Source organism: Cyrtonyx montezumae, unplaced genomic scaffold, assembly GCF_038088225.1.
Source record: "Cyrtonyx montezumae isolate F1298 unplaced genomic scaffold, pur_monq_1.0 scaffold_3, whole genome shotgun sequence".
NCBI lineage: Eukaryota > Metazoa > Chordata > Aves > Galliformes > Odontophoridae > Cyrtonyx > Cyrtonyx montezumae.
Window position 1 is genome coordinate 80,879,252 of NW_027072034.1, and position 17,436 is coordinate 80,896,687.

Below are 17,436 nucleotides of genomic sequence, written 5' to 3' on the forward strand. Positions count from 1 at the left end.
CTCCCTGAGTACTGAGTCACAGTTGATGTGTAGGTGATAGCAGGGAAGGCAGCTTGCAGCAGTGGGCGAGGTATGTGTCATTAACACTTCACTATGGATGATCTTAGTGTCGTGTGGCAGGTTTGGTTTTATTACTCTCGTTTCTACCTTTGAGTCAGTAAAACTAAGGAGTTATTACAGTAGCAGGACAAGCCTACTGTAGCACCCAGCTATCAGCTTTGTTGCCTGGCTTGTTTGCTTTGAGATGTCTTTTTTTTTTCCTTAGTATGTACTGTTGCCTCTTTGATGGAAACCAAATGTCAGTGTTAAAGCCAAACTGGTTTGACTTCAATTTTTCATGGATTTGAGTGGGAGTAGACAGTTGTGCCATGCCTCTTAAAGTCAGGCCAGGTAGCATTAGTGCTCTGGAAGTGCTGTGAGCACATGCAGTTAACAGCAGACTCTGGTGGGAGCCTCTGGGTTATAATCTCTCTCTTCTGCCTATGGTGAGTGGGGAGAAGGAAGAGTAGCGGGAAAGAAGAAAAGAGAACAGAAATCATCCTATTATGCTCGACTTTTTTTCTTTTTCCCCCATCTTTAAGACAAGAACAGTCTGGACTGCTTTATTGGAAAAAATGTGAGACTTGATTTTTCTCTATTACAGTAGGCAACTCTTAAATTAGTAGCACTACGATTCCTTTCTACAAGATTTACAGCATTTAGTAGTGCTTGCAGTGCTTCTTTGAGGATGCTTTCATAAATACCTTTTAAAATGTTGTTTTGAGAATATGTATGTATTTTTGTAAGTCTGTTCCCCAGCTAGACTTTAACAGTCTCATGGAGTAAGAAAAAAGCTTGCTTGGAAACTTGTAAGACTTGCATCTATTTTTGATTGTGGTTCTGGCATCCACAGGTAGAAATGAAACTTAACTGCCAAAGACTCTTTGATTTTCTTCAACTAGAAGTTTTATCTCAAGACTGAATTTTATTTTTTTTACCCTTTTTACATTCTTCATGCTGAAACGTAATAACATCCTTGGAAGAAGAAACCTGTGGAAGTTTTGACTCTTTTCCTGTTATGATGTACAAAAAGATAAAGATGAATGAGGAAGCTAGTGAAAAAGATTCTTGCATCCCAAGTGGTCATATTCTGTCTGTGAACTCTGTTTTCTATTAATAAACAGTCAAAGAAAGTTCATATATGTATATCATAAGAAGAATGCCAGTGGAAAGAAGGAATAAAAAAGTAAGTCCTTCCCTTATCACAAAACGGTAGGTGGGAAGAGTTGTTGAAATCAAATAGACACCTCTCTGGGAAATGCTTTTATATAGGAGGCTTGTTTAAGAGCTTGGGAATATGAGTGGAAGTGAGGTGCTGTAAAGAAAAGTAATAAAGAAATGCTTTGAGGAAGAAAATTTGAATGCAGTATAATATATAAAGAGATGGTCAGTGTGAAGGGGTGTGACAACAGTAGCAAACAAGTGATGCTGGGGATAGTTAAAATGGGAAATATTTTATGTTTTGTAATATCAGAAAATACCAAAACAAGCAAGGTTGCACAGGACTTGGAAGAGTATTTTGAAATTTGGCAAGCATGGATGTAGTTGATACAAGAAGGAGCTAATCTATGGGGACATGCATGTGCATTCCCAAGAATACGGTAAACATAAACCTGCACAGGAGGGCTGTGGACACATAGGTGACATCCAGATGATAATGTATTGCAGCACAGATGCTGGTTGGCAAACTTCGGGGCCTGACACTGGTAGAGTTAGATCAAATAACTACAGATGCAAAAAAAAAAGTTTAATGCTACTTTCTGTGGAGACTCACGTGCACTCTAGGGATGGATTACTGAGCTTGTATCAGTAAATGTTTTAGCATGATATATTAAATAAAATATATTTAAGGTCCCCTGTTAGTCACTTCTTTTCCAACGTTGTGTGCTTGACATTTTTTTTCCAAATGAAGCTTTCTTTTCATCTGTACATCTGAATGCTTGCCTTATGAAGGAGAGACATATCTGCTTGTGATATTAGGGGAGGATTTTTAGTCACCTCATTATTTGCTGGTCTGTAGCTGTCTGGTGAGGAAGATAAGAATTAGGTGTAGATCTCTGAAGAGAATAAAAATCTTAAACAAGCTTATGTTGTTTTCTTATGAAGTGCCATAATGTTTGTACAAATAGCTCTTGCTATGCTTCTAGCTCTGGTAGTTGTGTCAACTTACCTGGAATCTCAATAATAGATGCTTTTAACCCTGTGATAACATTCCTTATACAGAGGCAGCATTTTGAAAGAGCAAGGAAAAGGCAAATTATATTTCTGATGAGCAGTTCAACATTGTTTATTAGGTTGATATGTGTGTGTTTGTTTGGTGGTTGTTCCCCCATGTTGTTTTCATTCTGGGAGTCCCTTTTTTTTTTTCTTTTTTTACTGCTGGTGTAGTTCCAAAATGAGCACTGGAATAGATCTGTCTGCCATAGAATTTCAGCCTGTTCTGAACAAAGCCTGGCACTTAGTACCCTGTCCAAATATGCTTTCCCCAGCTGCAGTGGTTTAAAGCTATATCCAATGTGTTATTACACTCATCTGAAGATTTAGCTCCGTAGTTGATGGATCGGGGGGGAAATACTTCAGATTCATGTGGTTTACTTATTAGCTCACAACAAAACAGTTGGAAGTGCAGCATCATTTAGAAAATCAGTATAGTGTTAGTTGAATGATCATATCGTTTTAATGGAAGGGGTCTTTACAGTTTAAGGAATGAAAGCTTTAAAAGAACTCTTAAGAGACAGAAGCTCTTCTAGGATCATTTTGGAAGGGAGAAGAACAATAAATAGAACTACATAGCATGTGACTGCTTAGTGGTACACTTAAGTTATTAGCAGTGACTAGTGGAAAAATCTCTAGGAAATGTTTAAGAAAAAAATCCATCTGAAATCTCATGTAGGTGTTTAGATGATTTGGGACACATGCTTCCCTTTCTAAAAACTGAAAGTGTTCAAGATGAGTAAATGGCTTTGGTGTTAATGATTGGAAGTCATACTTTGTCTCATCCTGTGTAACAGATGGTTATGTCTAATTATGTAAAGATTCGTTAGTGATATCAACCATATTTTAGAAATCACTTGCAATAAATGTGTTTTCAGAGTGCTGCTTCCTAGAAGTTGCTTGTGAAGTCAGTAAACTTGATTTTCTTTCACAAGTTTTAAGTTTGATAATGTAGTAACAGATACATAATCTGATCACAACACTCCTCTTCCCCTCTACCCCCCTTTCTCTGACAGTCATTCAGAACTTCAGCTTGCTTGTGGAACTTGTCAGCTTCTTTTCCTCTGTTTCTGCCCAGCAGGGCTTGAGATATCAGCCCTTGTTCTGAGTGAGTGGAAGTCTGTGATCATAAACTGTAGTGCTTACATAGGTCTGCTTAGCTTATACTGAGAAAAATGTCTTCTGATGGCTGACCCTTTACATTCCATTTTATATAAAGTTGGAAAAAAAACTAGTGTTTTGTCTCGATGAGAATGATTTGATCAAATCCGGAAGCAGCTCTGAATGTAGAAATGGGTGGAGTCTGCATTTGTTTTGTGAAGCAGAAAAGGAAGAAGTTAAATTAGATATATGAAAAATATTTTTAGGGTTAATTCTTTGTGTTACTTTTCATGCAACTTCAGATACAATAGGGCTACTCATAGGCTAAATGAGATGACCAGTGTAATTTACACCCACGTAATTCATGTAGTCAACTGCATTTGCTGTAGCATAAACTGCATAGTCTAATACACTTCTGCAATACTTCTGCAATCCATCACTATTGTCCTGATCTAAAATATTTCTGTATCCTTCTATGACTTGCTGAAAAGCAAATGACACTGGTCAGTTAATGCATCTGTGCTAAAGGAACGCAGAATTAATCTTTTGAGAAGTTATCACCTTTTTTCTGACTTGTACTTAGGGACTATAAATGAACTTACACAAATTTGAAGTGTCAGAGTCCAGTTCTGGCAAAGTAAGGATAAAAAAGCACAACTGAGGTCTGAGGGGGAAGGGATTGTTTGAATCTTTTAATTATGTTTTTGTAATCAGGAAAATGTACAGACTGACAAAGTTTTCCTAAACCAAGAAGGAGGCAGGCACTTAAGACCCTTTTCAATTTGATTTTTTTCCTGGTGTCTTGGGGAGACAGTGTGAAACATAGTCTCTAGTAAAAGCATTGTAGGCATAATTTTACTACTGGATCTGAGGATGTCATTGCCAGTCAAGGCTGATATTGATGAGGATGCTGAACAAATCAGACCAAGCTTCCTGGAATCTAAAAGCACCTTAGATTTCTGTTTGGAGCTGGCAAAGGTGTTTTGTTTGTTTCATTTTTATGAAAATGTCCAAATCTCTTGAAACCTTTGCTTAACCTTCATCTTTAGAAATCAAAGCGTTTGTTTCATCTGACCTCACAGATGCTTTGTAGCAGTTATTTCAGTTTCAACTATAATTATTTACATAAGGCTGAACCCAGCCTTGTTGTGAAGTGGGTCAAACTTCCATACTTAGGTGTTTAATCAGATGATGACTTGATTTTTATCAACAGGAAATGCCCTTAAATTTCATTGTACTCATGCTAGGAAGAAATTGCCTGCAAATATTTTCCTTTATGGCTTTTCCTTTTAGTAAATTGCTGCTCTTATAGCACCTTGAGGTATCCTGTGATGTGACTTACCTTTGCCTTGGGAAGGCAGAAGAGTTGCCTTGTTTTTCTGATGAAACCAGTTCATGTTATTTACCAATGCAGCTGATCTTAACAAGGGGACTGTGTGCCATCTGGAGTGTCACCACCCTGGCAGGTGCACAAAGATGAGCGCTTTATAGTGGTGTGTAGCTGTGGCTTGTAAAAGGGTTGGAAATACAAGCCCACTGTATTCAGTTGCCTTCTCCTGTAGGCATTCAGATTTAAATCTGGTTATTAGAGTGATTAAAAATGTGCTGAAATCTGTTTTTATTTATTTCTTTCTCAGTTCCCTCAGTAGTGCTGTACTAGGAGAGAGATCTCTCTTCCCTGTGAGTCATTAGCTGCATCTTCAGCCAAGTGCCCAAGGGGATCTGCTCACTCATGGCCTAGCCTCCTACATGTTGTCACAAAGTCACCTGCCTCTTCTCCTGTTGCTTCGAAACCTTATGAGTATTATGATAGCTTTTTGGATGGAGTGTTGAAGCTGGGGATGTATGGCTGATCTGTAGCCAAAAAGGGCTCTGCAGCCTCTGCATGCTTCAGTGGCTTGATGTGATGATTCACCCACATCTTCGGGTGATGCTCACAGCCCATCCTTTTCTCCACAGTTGGCCATGCTTCCAGAATGTCCCCCTGCACAGATAAGTCAAAGCTTGCATTTCTGCAAGTAATGATGTGAAGACAACAGGCAGGTCCTAGATGGGATGGACAGAATAGCATAGGGAGCGTAAAGGGAGTAGATGTGGGCCTACTGTTTCCCCTGTGGGAGCAGGTGGAGAGCCCTGTTGGGTATGCAGAGCCTTATAGCTTCACAGCAGCTGTTGTGTGTCTGTGAAGAACTGAGCTCTAGGCAGCAATGTACTCATTTTGGCAGCTTGGCCCTGTGTGAAGCATGCCTCAGTCTTCTGATCTTCTGGAGCTCTGCCTGAGGAGGTTTCTTAGCAAGGGCTTGAAGACTTAAAGAAGCAGGCAAAGACTTGGTGTTGTGCCAAAGTAGATTTGGTCACATATGAAGTTAAGTGGTGTAGACACGGTCTGTCTTATCTAAGAGTTGTGTGCAGCTGATGCAGGGGCTGTATCTGTCAGTGGTGCGGAGAGGAGAAGCACTGAGGACCGAGTGCTCCTTTTTGGAGCTGATGTTTCCTTGGTGATGGTAGTTTCCTCTGCTGTCCCCTCTGGGACTTCTGTGAACTTGAAGTGACCTATACAACTTCAATCTGCCTTCTGAAGTCTATTTAAGATGATGGTCATTTTAGGTTGGAGCTGGGTGGCTTTACATCAGTCCCTTTGTTGCTCCACTCTCTTTATGATTTGGCTACTTTTTGTAGCATTTGTGTGCTAGTTCCCCGAAGCCCGTGTGTTTCTGCCTGTTCTCTGTGCTGGTGTGTGAGCAGAGGCTGGCAGAAAGCTAGCTGGTGCTGCTGGCTGGTGTCCAGCGCTGGCTCTCAGAGAGTGGGTGAGGAGAGGGGAGCTGCAGACTGCCTGAGCGTTGGCTAGGACTTGTGTGAACTGGATCGGGCTGCAGTCAGCTAGAGAAGGAGGTATGTGTAGGCATGCACGTCTTCTGCCTTTACATTAGCTTCATGCCTCAGTCAGTTTTATTTCTGAAATTGAACATATGCTTTGCTCCTCGCTGTACGTGTCAAACTCAAGACTTCGAGTCCAATTCAGAGTAGTTATACTTTCCTAAGCCAACGTACTTTCATGTCGCCATTTAGAAATGGTTCAGAAAACTTATATGCAAAAAGAAGGTACTAAATACCACAAAGCAAGTGCTTCAGAATAACACAGGGATATTTTCAATCCAGGCAGTGTTTGTTGGGTTTTTTTCTAGAGAGAAGTTTATAGTGTTCCTTCTGATAAGAGGCTTTCTTGTATTGATAAGAAGGCATTTCCAGCTGTAATGTGTTCCCAGCAGGCTTTGTTTTTTGTGTGCTTGAAGTGTATTTCCTTTTGTGTTTGTGAGATGCATTATTCAGTAGGCACTGTTCCCTCTGGATAGCAGGTTCTTGTGAAAGCTATATCCTGTGCTGTCCTCTGGTAATGTGCATAGGTAAATTACATCTTTATTGAGCAGAAAATAGAGCCCCATGAGGCTAAACATAGACCTTGTTACAGAGGCTTTTGCTGAGTCCTGTTTCCCTGATAGTGTCTTGTGAAACTGGGCTGATTCTTATAGTTCTGAAGGAGCAACTTTGCAGGGGTCTTCACTAGTTCTTTTGAGTTGCCTTTCTACTTTGGAAGGAAGCCAGGTTTCATTTTTTTTTTACTGAAATTGCACCTTTTGTTTTATTTTTAATTGTATAGCCTGGTGTTAGCAATATAGTTTGCAGTAACTTGTGTAATGTTACATTTTTCTTGGCTGTGGGAATCGTAGTTGTGATGACTTTTGGTTTTGGATTTCATAGGCTGTTTTCCAAGCTGTGCTCCAACATGATTTTATATTTATACTTGTATAGGCACTGCTCAAGCATGAAACCTTCTTTCCTGCTCTTGAAAGGAGAAGGTGGCTGGTGAAGTGCAAGAGATGATCAGGCCTTTGTGAGCAGGACTCCAGGCCAGCTGTGTTCGTGTCACACCACATGGTAAACAGTTGTGATACAGCCTTCCTCTTCGGTAGTCAAGCAGAGCTGCTTTTCAGAAATGTGGCACTTTATCCTCCTTGTGGTATCTTAGTTATTTTGTGTTGCTTTAAAAAAAAAAAAAAGCAGAAACCTAGAAAATAGCTTGAGTACTCACTCGTGATCTCTTTTAATATTCCTTCTTCAAGATGTTACATGTTGTGCCGGGGAAGATTTAGGTTAGACCTGAGGAAACATTTTTTTTCTCTGCAAGAGTGGTCAGGCACTGGAATGGCCTGCCTAGGGAGGTGGTTGAGGCACCATCCCTAGCGCTGTTCAAGAAGCGTTTAGATGGGGTGCTAAGGGATTTGTTTTAGTAGCTTAGTGAGTAGGGATGGTGATAGGAGGATGGTTGGACTTGATGATCTTGTAGGTCCTTTCCAACCTTATGAATCTATGTTACAGAAGATGCATATAGGCAGAGAAATTTACTGTGCTGTATATGCAGATGCTACTGAAGGACAAGATTGCCAGTGATTTGTTCTCTGCTCAGGCACTAAGAAACGTTAAAACCTGTTTCTCCTTCAGCCTCTTCAAGTAAAAGCAGGGCTGGCCCACAGAAAGGGATGTAATGACCCAGTGCACAGCCCTGTGCTTGCCAGTGGCCCACTAAAAGAATGCTGTGTGCTTAGGAAACTCTCTCCTCCAGAGAAGCTAAGAGTGAGTGAAGTGTGTAAAATGAATGCAAGTGAAGTAGTTCGGTCTCCTTATACTCTTTTTCCTTCCCACTGTAACTGAGCTTGTTTTCATTTCCTTGAGAGCGTGGGAGTTTGTGGTGAGCAGATTCCTATAAATAACAATGGCTGAGGTGACCTAACAACTTGTTTTTCTTTCTTATTTGATATGAATCATGTGGCCTATTAATTAAATACAACTGTGTGGATAATGAGGTAAGATCAAATAGCTCCTTATTTAAAAAAGTGGACTCTGTACACATTGAGTCCTGAAGTGCACAATGTACTGTACACTTCACAGTAAGTCACCTGAAGTCCTGTGACTAGTACTTTCCTGTGCTAGTTTAGTATCTTTGTTAATACCAAGTTACTGTTAGTAAAGCTTAAGAGTACTCAACAGTTGGAAGTTGTTTCTAACCCCAGATTTGTCTGTGATTCTGTTAAGGTCTGATTAGTATAACTGAATCACTGTAAAAGAGTGGATCTGTGCTGTTTGGCCTTGATAGGGTTAATATGGGACAAGTCTGACATTCGAATTACAGCCTCACACTCATTTTTAGAAGAAATAGAAAATCGTCCTAGGATCCTGGAGGGGTAGGGGAGTCTGGTAGTTGTGTGAACATGAGCTTCTGCTGTGTTTCTATGCTTAATGGCAGACGTGAGCCCTGGGTATATGTGTTTGATGAGACTCTTGCAGTGTTGTGTATTCCTCAGTAGCTTACAGCTAAAGAAGCGAACTAAAAGTAAGAGAGGATTCAGCAGAGCACGTGAGTAGGTCTGAAAAAAAAAAATTGCCCTGGCAATAAACTTGAGAAACTTAATGTCTTCCAAAAGAGGATAGAGGGTAGCTTGCTTGGAGCAGTTAACAAGATGACGTTAATGTTCATTCCACAGCTCTGTCCGCTTCTTTTTTTTTATATGAAGAAGGTAAAGCAAGTAATCTTTCTTTCCCAAGAGTAATCATCACAGCTCCTGTTTTAAAGCAGGAGTTGAATCAAAGCATAGGTGTGGCTTGTGCTTTATAGATTATATTGGATAGTTCTGATGAAGCTTTCTAGACTGATGAAATGACAGTAGTGGGATCAGTGTTTCACAGATGAAAATACTTGTCAGCCGCAGTGGAGGGACCACTGTCCAAGCGTGCTATGGGAATTGTTCCTTTGTTTATAGATAAGTTTTGCCTGTTATCTGCTTTAGAGGAAGTGATGTCCTAGTTTGCTTGCCTTCTACTGCTAAATGAGACTTGTTCAGAGCTGCTGTCGTAGGTCTCTTATAGCCTAATGAAACTTTAAACTTTGAAAGTTTAGTGTTGGTTAGCTTTTTATATTTCTTTATCTACTGATAAGTCAAAAGAATTCTTGAAACTTAAAGCACTCTTTTTGTATAAAATCAACTCCTTTCCCACTGTGTGTTGTCCTCCTGAAGACATTTACTCTAGATACTAAGCAGGATTTTCGATATAGTTGGAAAGGAGAAAACGGTGATAAAGAATGCAATAATTATTAATTCTTAATAAACAATGCAAACATTTTGCCAAGGATAATTAATGGCTTTTAAGTGTGCAAATGTAGGATTAAAAAGTAATTTATTTTCAGCTGTGCCTTGAAACTTAATAGGAAAGTACAGAACAAGTGCTATTCCCCAAATCCAGACAAACATTGGGTGTTTTTTTTTTTTTTATTAAGAGAGGTGGATAGCATTAATCTTGCTTGTGGACTGGAGAGTGAAATCAGTGGTCTTGTTGGTAATGCTTTGATGTTTAAGTGAGGCTTCTGAACATAAAAGGAGGAAGTCAGGCAGCTTGTTCATAGGCTTGTCTGAACGTATGACCTCAAGCATGTGACAGCAAGTGATACCAGGACTATGAAGTTCATTGGAGGCTTGTGTGGATCTCTTGAAGTCAGGTGATGTTGAAGTTAGTGAGGTCATCTTACCTGTGCTCTCAGCTTTTTGTATTTACTTCTGCGTGTCAAAAATACAGACTGCAAATTGTCAGGTAGTGTGTAGTTTTGTGGTGCCTCAAAACAAGGGCAGTGTTAACAGAGCATATACAAAACTATTACTGTCATTAGCAAGCTTTAAAAATGCGTGCACAGTTCTGCTGAGGCTGATGGACTGTTTGCATGCTTAGCTATATATGCAATCAAACTATTTCCTGCCAAGTAGCTGTAGCTTTTTTTTTTTTTTGTGATACCTTTGGGGGAGAGGGTTTAGCTTAATTTTCCTCCATGGTTTGCTAAGTGGCTCAAATTATTTGTATTGTCTGCGCTTTGAAGTTGTAAATGTGAAAGGAAGCTGTTTTTTAACTGGCTTTCATTATAAATAGGACTAGCCTGAGTTATTTAAGTTGACCTTATTTCTAGAATTTGACTTTATATAGTTAGACTCTGGTCCATTTCTAAACAAAGTACAATCATCTCTTGGTTCAGTGTCTTCAGGTAGTACCTGATTCTTAAATAACTGTCTTCTGTAAAACTTTCTGCATGATGCTGAAAAGGTTTTTCTGCTTATGTTGTTTTACAGATGTCTGGTATATCTTGTGGCTTCAGATGAAGAGTACTAGTATGTTGTTGACTGGACTTAATGGTTTGCTTAGTGATCAAATATAGCATGCTCAGGAAATGCCTAAGATTATCCTGAGGCAAAGTGTTTGCCTGATGACTTACAATTGTAACTTCAAGATATGTATGTATTAAAAATTGCTGTTTTCATCTGTTAAGCTCTGTAGTGCAGCCTAATGTCTGCCTTTCTTGTTTTAATATTTGATGGTAAGTTTTGTAACCTAGACGTGGCAACCTGCCTGAAATACTGCTGCGTTATGAATATTATAACGATGATGAGATGCTATATTCATATAAATGCAGATGTCTGTTTTCTCCTTTTGAAGGAAATTGGTATTCCTGGTTATATTGAAAATGTTCCTGTTGTTTCCAGAGTCCATTGACTGATGTCTTAATCACCAAGCCACATGCTGAGTGCATGATAATTACAGATCTAAGTGAGCTACTTTTCATATAAAATAAGGAAAAGATAAGAAAAATGGGCACACTGAAGCTTTTTAACCTTCTGCTGATTAGATAAGGATTTGGAGCAGGTTCTTCATAAACATTCTAAGAGCTTCATAGAAATGTACAATTAATAAGTGTTTCTTATTGCTTATCACGTGACAAAGAACACTTGTCAGTGGCAGTAAGGGAATCTCAGGAAAGCTGTAGCAGATTTTATACTCTAAAGAAGTTCCATTTCTAAGTAAAGCTCAAGATTCCTAAGTTTGGATTCCTGTAACTGGCCGATTCAGGCACTGGTGTAAAAGTCTTTGTGATTCTGTAATGTCTCTGTTCTCTCTTCCTGGTTTCTTTTGTCTTGTAATCACAGAAATGATCAATTTCAATGTAGCTCTGAGAAGAAGCTATCTCTATGTTCTGAGAAAGGTCTTCCTCTTTAAAAGTATGTCTTCTTGTGTCAGACTGGAAGACTTCATTTTCTTCTCTTCTCATGGCAGATCAGTTCTTTCCTCCTTCTCATAGTTTGAGTACAGTTATCACAGGTTCAGACTTCAGTCTGACAGTCATGGCTATGTAACATGCATCTCTGCAACTACATGTGGAAACTTCACCCGTTCATGGTATCTTTTAATTCTTTCCCATGTCCTTTTTTTTTTTATTATTTTTTTTGAGTAATTGGAAACAACCCTTTCTTGAAAGGACTGCAGTCATTGAATACCTGTTTTAGGTGACCAGTGTAGAGAGTGTGTTTTATAGCATGACGTGACAAGGCCAAGAAACCACAACTCATCTACATTAATAGATGATGTGTGCTCAGATAATACATCTGTAGTTTCAGAAATAGCTATAATAAAGCTGTGTAAGCATACAGATTGGAGGACGTGTCTGGCAGCCCTGTTGGTTGCATCTAAAGCTTTCATTCTTCCTTCCCTTCCCTTCTGGGAGATGTACCTATTTTCCATCTCCCTCACTACCTCTTTCATTACATCGCTCAGAATGTTAGTGAACAGCAAGTGTGTGCTCACCAGTGGTCGGACATAAAGACTTTCTGTTTTGAGAGGTAATATGAGGTAACGTTTAGGAACTCAGTATCTTTTTTTTTTAAAGCTAAACTGAGTCAAACTTTGTCCTTGCTGTGTTTTATTCACTTAAGCACCTGTACTTGTGTTTCTGTGGCTTAAGAGCTGTATTCTAAACTACAAAAACAACCGTGGAAGTATCGTAAGGGTACTGACCACCTAATATGCTGCAGGAGTGTGCCAAAACTGGGTGTTTTCTAGTAAACATGCTGTAAGGTCATTTGGTCAGAAGTGGCTCTTCTGATGCCTTCCTGCTCCTACCCTAAAAATAAATAAACTCATTTCTGTTAAATAACAGGCTATGGTATATGCCAAGTTTTGGAATGATACAGGTGCTCAAGGAGAGAATAGCAGCCACATGCTGTTAAGATTTTTCAAAAGTTTTTTTCAAAATTTTTTCAAAAAATTCAGGCTGTTTAAAAATAATAACAATAATAATCTTTTATATCTTATCTGTACTGGTTTTGGTACCTCCTGAGAGTGACTTCTACCTGTCTTAGCTATAATTTGACTGAAATACTGCCTTATGCAGCATTTCATCAGGAAGACCCCTAAAATAAGTGGCCAACATATCTTAGGGAGAAAATGAGACCTCATTATTAAAAATAGGGCTTTTACAGCAGAGTTGTTTCTAGAGCATGTGGAAGGTTTTTTTTTTTTTTAATTTGAAAGGGAGCAGGAACATTTATTTATTATATTAAGAATGAGAAGGGCCACCTAGATGAATATTTTTTGCTGTGAGTTTGCCATGAAATTTTAATCTCTAATGAACCCTGGATTTTGATCTTATTTTAAAATACATCAGGTCAGAAAATCAACAAGTGACAGTGGTGCGGATGATTGTACGTACAGAAGGAAGCTTTGGCTTTTATTCCTACGGGCCTAATTTATAGCAATCAGCAAAGATTCCTTTTATAGTAACATTGTCCCTCAGTTGTATTCTAATTAGAAATTGGTGTTGTAGGTGGTGTCATTTTGTCCAGCTGGTGGCCTGTGTGAGGACCTGATCTGCTCTATCACTTCCTGTGCTGTAGTTTTGCTTCCTTTTTGCTGAGTTTGTGCCAGAGGAGACTTAGCCCTGCAAGGGGCTGTCCTGTGCTTGTGAGTGGAATAGGCTGACATCAAGCAGCTGTAACACCTTGTAACTGGACCATCCTATCCTAAATTCTAGGAGCACAGTCTTGCATAAGGGAAGATTGTCACTGAAACATCGTCACATTTAGGTACCTCTATTCCTTATTGTGCCTTTGATGTTACTTTGTTCTCTAAGGTAAAGTTTCAGATCTAGCAGGAGGACAATGGCTGAAAGTAAATCTGTTTGCTTAACCTTCTGCTGTTCTTTGTTGCAGCTCTCAAGTTCCACTTACAAATACAGGAGTGAGGAATTCAAGAGACAGTTTTCTCATCTGCCAGATTCAGAGAGACTCATAGTAGGTAAGACAATAACACCAAAACTCTTATATTAGGCTGATAATTTCCAACTGCAGCAGTACCAAAGCTTTTCTTAATGACACATTAAATCTGTAGGTGAGAATTTTCTGTTCTCTTATCTCTAAGCTACTGTCAAATACCTGTAGGGAAAGCCAAGCTCGAAGTCCTCTCCTGTACTGCCTACTTTCTCCAAATACAAACTGTTTCTTGGGTTAAGAAGTGAAGAAAAATATACTGAGTCATCTGATTCATCTATATGTTGGATGAGAGCATATTGATTTGTTTTACTACTGCTACTTCTTATTGAGTGACAAAACACCCACTGGAAGTGGTGAAGGTGTGACGGGTGCCTGTTAGCTGACAAGATGGGAAGAAAGGGTTGCCCTGCAGGATCAGAGAGAGTGTTTAGGCTGTGAGTGCAACAGATTTGTATTGACTTGTGCAATGCTAGTGTGAGAACAGAGGTAGAATTAAATCCTAAGAGCGCTATATTTGTTTTATGTTCTTTCCAGTGGGGATGACCAACTTGGTAACTCTTGAAGCATTGTAATTATTTTCTATCCTTTGAGTGTTTAAAGGGTTTTTTTTATCTCTTTGAAGAGGAAACTAATTATGGCTGAATTAGTTGATGTAGATATTATGAGAGAAGGTAGGAAGTCCATAATTGTACTGGCTTTGTTTTGAGGATGCAAAGGCACAGAATGTTGCTTCATTGGCCCAGTTAAGCAAGTAGATAATCCTTTGTAGCATTTCCTTTGCTTTCTGGAAATAAGCACGAACCATTGCACTTGACACTTTGATCGGTGCAAATTTTGGGACTGATGGTGACATAGTGGGCACCTATAATTTAAGATTCTGAAAGACAAGTGCTAGCTGTATGTTTAGAGGACCTAAAAACTGGTAATTGGAAGGAATATCATGAATAATGGAATATTCATGGGAAACCTCAGACTTTTTTTTACAGCCCAGTATACCAGAGTAGCTTATCCACAGGCTGAGCCAGCAATCTGCCCTTTCTTCTAAGAAAGCTACCAAGATCCTTGGCTATATTAAGGTGAGTATTGTCAGCAAGTGATGGGATATCTTCTTTCTACTCAACAGTGTTGCAGTTGCACCTGCAGTACTGTGCCCAGTACTGGGCTTCACAGTACGAGAGAAACTTGGGCTTACTGGAAAGAGTGCAAGGGCAACCAAGATGATCAGAGGATTAGAGCACCTCTCTTGTGAGGAGAGGCTGGGACTGTTCAGCCTGAACAGTTCAGGGAGGATCTCTTTGATGTCAATAAATATCTGTAGGGAGAGTGCGGAGATAATGTAGCCAGGTCATTTTTAGTTGTACTTGGTGTCTGGACAAGAGGCAGAGGGCAGAAGCTGGAACAGAGGAGGTTCTGTCTAAATGCTGGGAAGCATTTCTTCACTATGCAAGTGACTAAGTACTGGCACAGGAGAGATTATGGAGTCTCCCTCCTTGGATATCTTCAAAAGCTACCTGATCTGGCTTTCTGTGCTTGAACAGGAGGTTGAATCAAATGGCCTTCGGAGATCACTTCCAACCTTAACTGTTCTGTGGGTCTGATGACGTGGCTGCAGGAGTAAAAGTTCAACTGGACTCATAGAGGTGGTGAGGAGCACACTGCAATGTGAGGTGTAGAGGAAGAGAAGCATCTGGCAAATAATTTTGGGCTATAGTGTGTAATTTCTTGCAACTGTGTTTCTTTTGAACTCTGCCAGCCTGTTTTGCTTCATGGAAGAAAGTTCCAAAGGTGGCACGTGTGAAATCCTACCTCCTCTGCCTGTAGTGGTGCATTTTATTCCCTTTTTTATTGCTTGCCTTGCAGGTGAATGTTTGTTCTGCCTGAGCATTGAGTAACAGCGGCACTAAGAATCGGGCATTGTTTTTTTTTTACTGAAGTGGCACTGTGACTGTTTTTCAAATTCATCTCTCCTCTTTTGCAACCTTCAAGGCAGAGAGTATTGAGAGGCAGGCAGTATATGCCTGTAGCATGCCAAGTTCCTTCTAAGATAATGAAAGGGAAATTAGAGCTTTCACTTGTATAGAAACAGTTAAATCCTTGTGTTCTTTTGCAGCTCAGGAGGCAGTTATACTTTAAAATGCCTTCTGCATTTTAAAATGGTGGGGTTCAGTACAGAAGTAAGACAGAAGAGAATAATATTACTTCCAAGTTTTGATTTGATGAACATTCTTGCATAGGGCTGATTTAGAAAGCAGTGAAGCCAATTGTGAAGCACAGTTTCAGAGTGCCTAGAACTTGAATTATTTGATAATGATTAGTGTTGATAAAGTAGTTTTGCTTTTGATAGAAGAGATGCTAATTGCTTCATTTTTTTTTGTTTTTGTTACCCTGTAACATACCTCTTGTTACCGCCTCACCCTTGTGTTTTCCAGTTTAGGAGTTTTTCTTTTGGTTGATTCAGAGGAACATATCACAATATTTGCTGTGTTCAAAGAACCTATTGCTTGCCGCAGTTCATCAAAAGAACTATAACGACTCCTGCTTTTAACTTAACTATTTAAAAAGACAAACACATACAATAACAAAGCTATTCCACTGTACTGAGCACTATTTACAAGGGCTGCTCTGAAAATAAAACCTCTTATTTTATTATGTTGGCCCACGATGTCAGTAGTGAGTGTTGATGGTATGGCATTAGAGACTGTACCTTCATATCAACAGTCCCTTACTTTTTGTTGCTGTATGACAGATGGCAGCATAGGAGCAGTGTGATAAAATGATGTCTGATGTGGAAATGTAGGTGAAGCAAAGGTGTGTCATTAAAGAAATGTCACCTGTTGACATCCATTGGTACTTGCTGAACGTTTATGGAGACCAAACAGTGAATGTAAAGCACATTGAGGCAGTGGGTGATATGTTTTAGCAGTGGTGAAAGCAATGTTAAAGATAGCTGATCCAGAACATGAGTTTATCCATGTGAATCAACAGATTATGACCAGGAAACTGTGCAGAGCTGAATATCAGCTTCAATGTGTTGGAAACAATGGTGGTAATGTTAGAATATCACAAAGCTTGCACCAGGTGAAATGTCACAAAATTTGCACCAGTTAAATTGCATGAGTGTTCACCCAGGAACAGGAAGAACACTGTATGTAAGTTTGTCAGGACCTAACAAACCAATATGAGGCTGACAGTGAGTTTCTGGATTGCATCCGTACTGTTGGTGAGATATGGTATCACTGCTATGAACCAGAGTCAAAACTGCAGTTTGTGGAGTGGTGACGTGTAAATTCCCCATTGAAGGTAAAAGTTTAAGATACAGCCCTCAGTGAGTGCTGTATCTATGGCAGTGTACTGTATGTATGCTGTCTTCTAGAGTAGGAAAGGGATGATCCTTCTAAATATCCTGGAACCTGGACAAACTGTTGGTGCTGACTGAGCTGAAGACTCTGACTTCCAGAGTCAGGCCAGAAAAGGACACAACCTTTCTCTTCCATCATTATAATGCCAGGACTCCTAGGAGTCTGAAGACTGTGGAGCAGTGTTTTCTTAGTAATGATGCTGTCACAGTGACTGTGAAACAGTGGGTCACTGCCTTGTTGCATGTTTTTGAGTGCAGCATGCAGGCTCTTGTTCATAGCTGGTGAAAATGCATTGCTAATTGTGGTGACTGTGTTGAGAAAGTGTTTTCTAGTTGAGAATTTGCACTGTTAAATAGTATTGCTGTGCTCTTTGTAGCTGTTACAGCGTTCATGGGAACGGGAGGCATTAATTCTGGAGCAATTTATGAAGATCACATTGAATAATTCTATTACAGTAAAGGGCTTAGACTTTCAAAGTGAGAGTTTAAAGGAGTGCCACTATAATTTGTCTGAGAATGTTATTTGTAGGTAGCATCTTAATTTACTGGACCTCTTCCTTTGTTTTGACATTACCTTTTTTTAGG

At 39.5% G+C, this 17,436-nt stretch overlaps 1 protein-coding gene across 5 annotated transcripts in view; it reads left to right on the plus strand.

Annotated features, from left to right (window-relative positions):
* Positions 1-17,436, plus strand: part of GRAMD1C (GRAM domain containing 1C) — a 50,208-nt gene that overhangs the window by 3,534 nt on the left and 29,238 nt on the right. For 4 of the 5 annotated variants that reach the window (XM_065742067.1, XM_065742069.1, XM_065742070.1 and 1 more), the window contains exon 3: positions 13,434-13,518. In XM_065742067.1, coding sequence (XP_065598139.1) covers positions 13,434-13,518 — 85 coding nt within the window. Of the gene's footprint in view, positions 1-1,071; positions 1,226-13,433; positions 13,519-17,436 lie in introns of those variants that run through there. The other variant, XM_065742071.1, reaches the window with a different exon arrangement.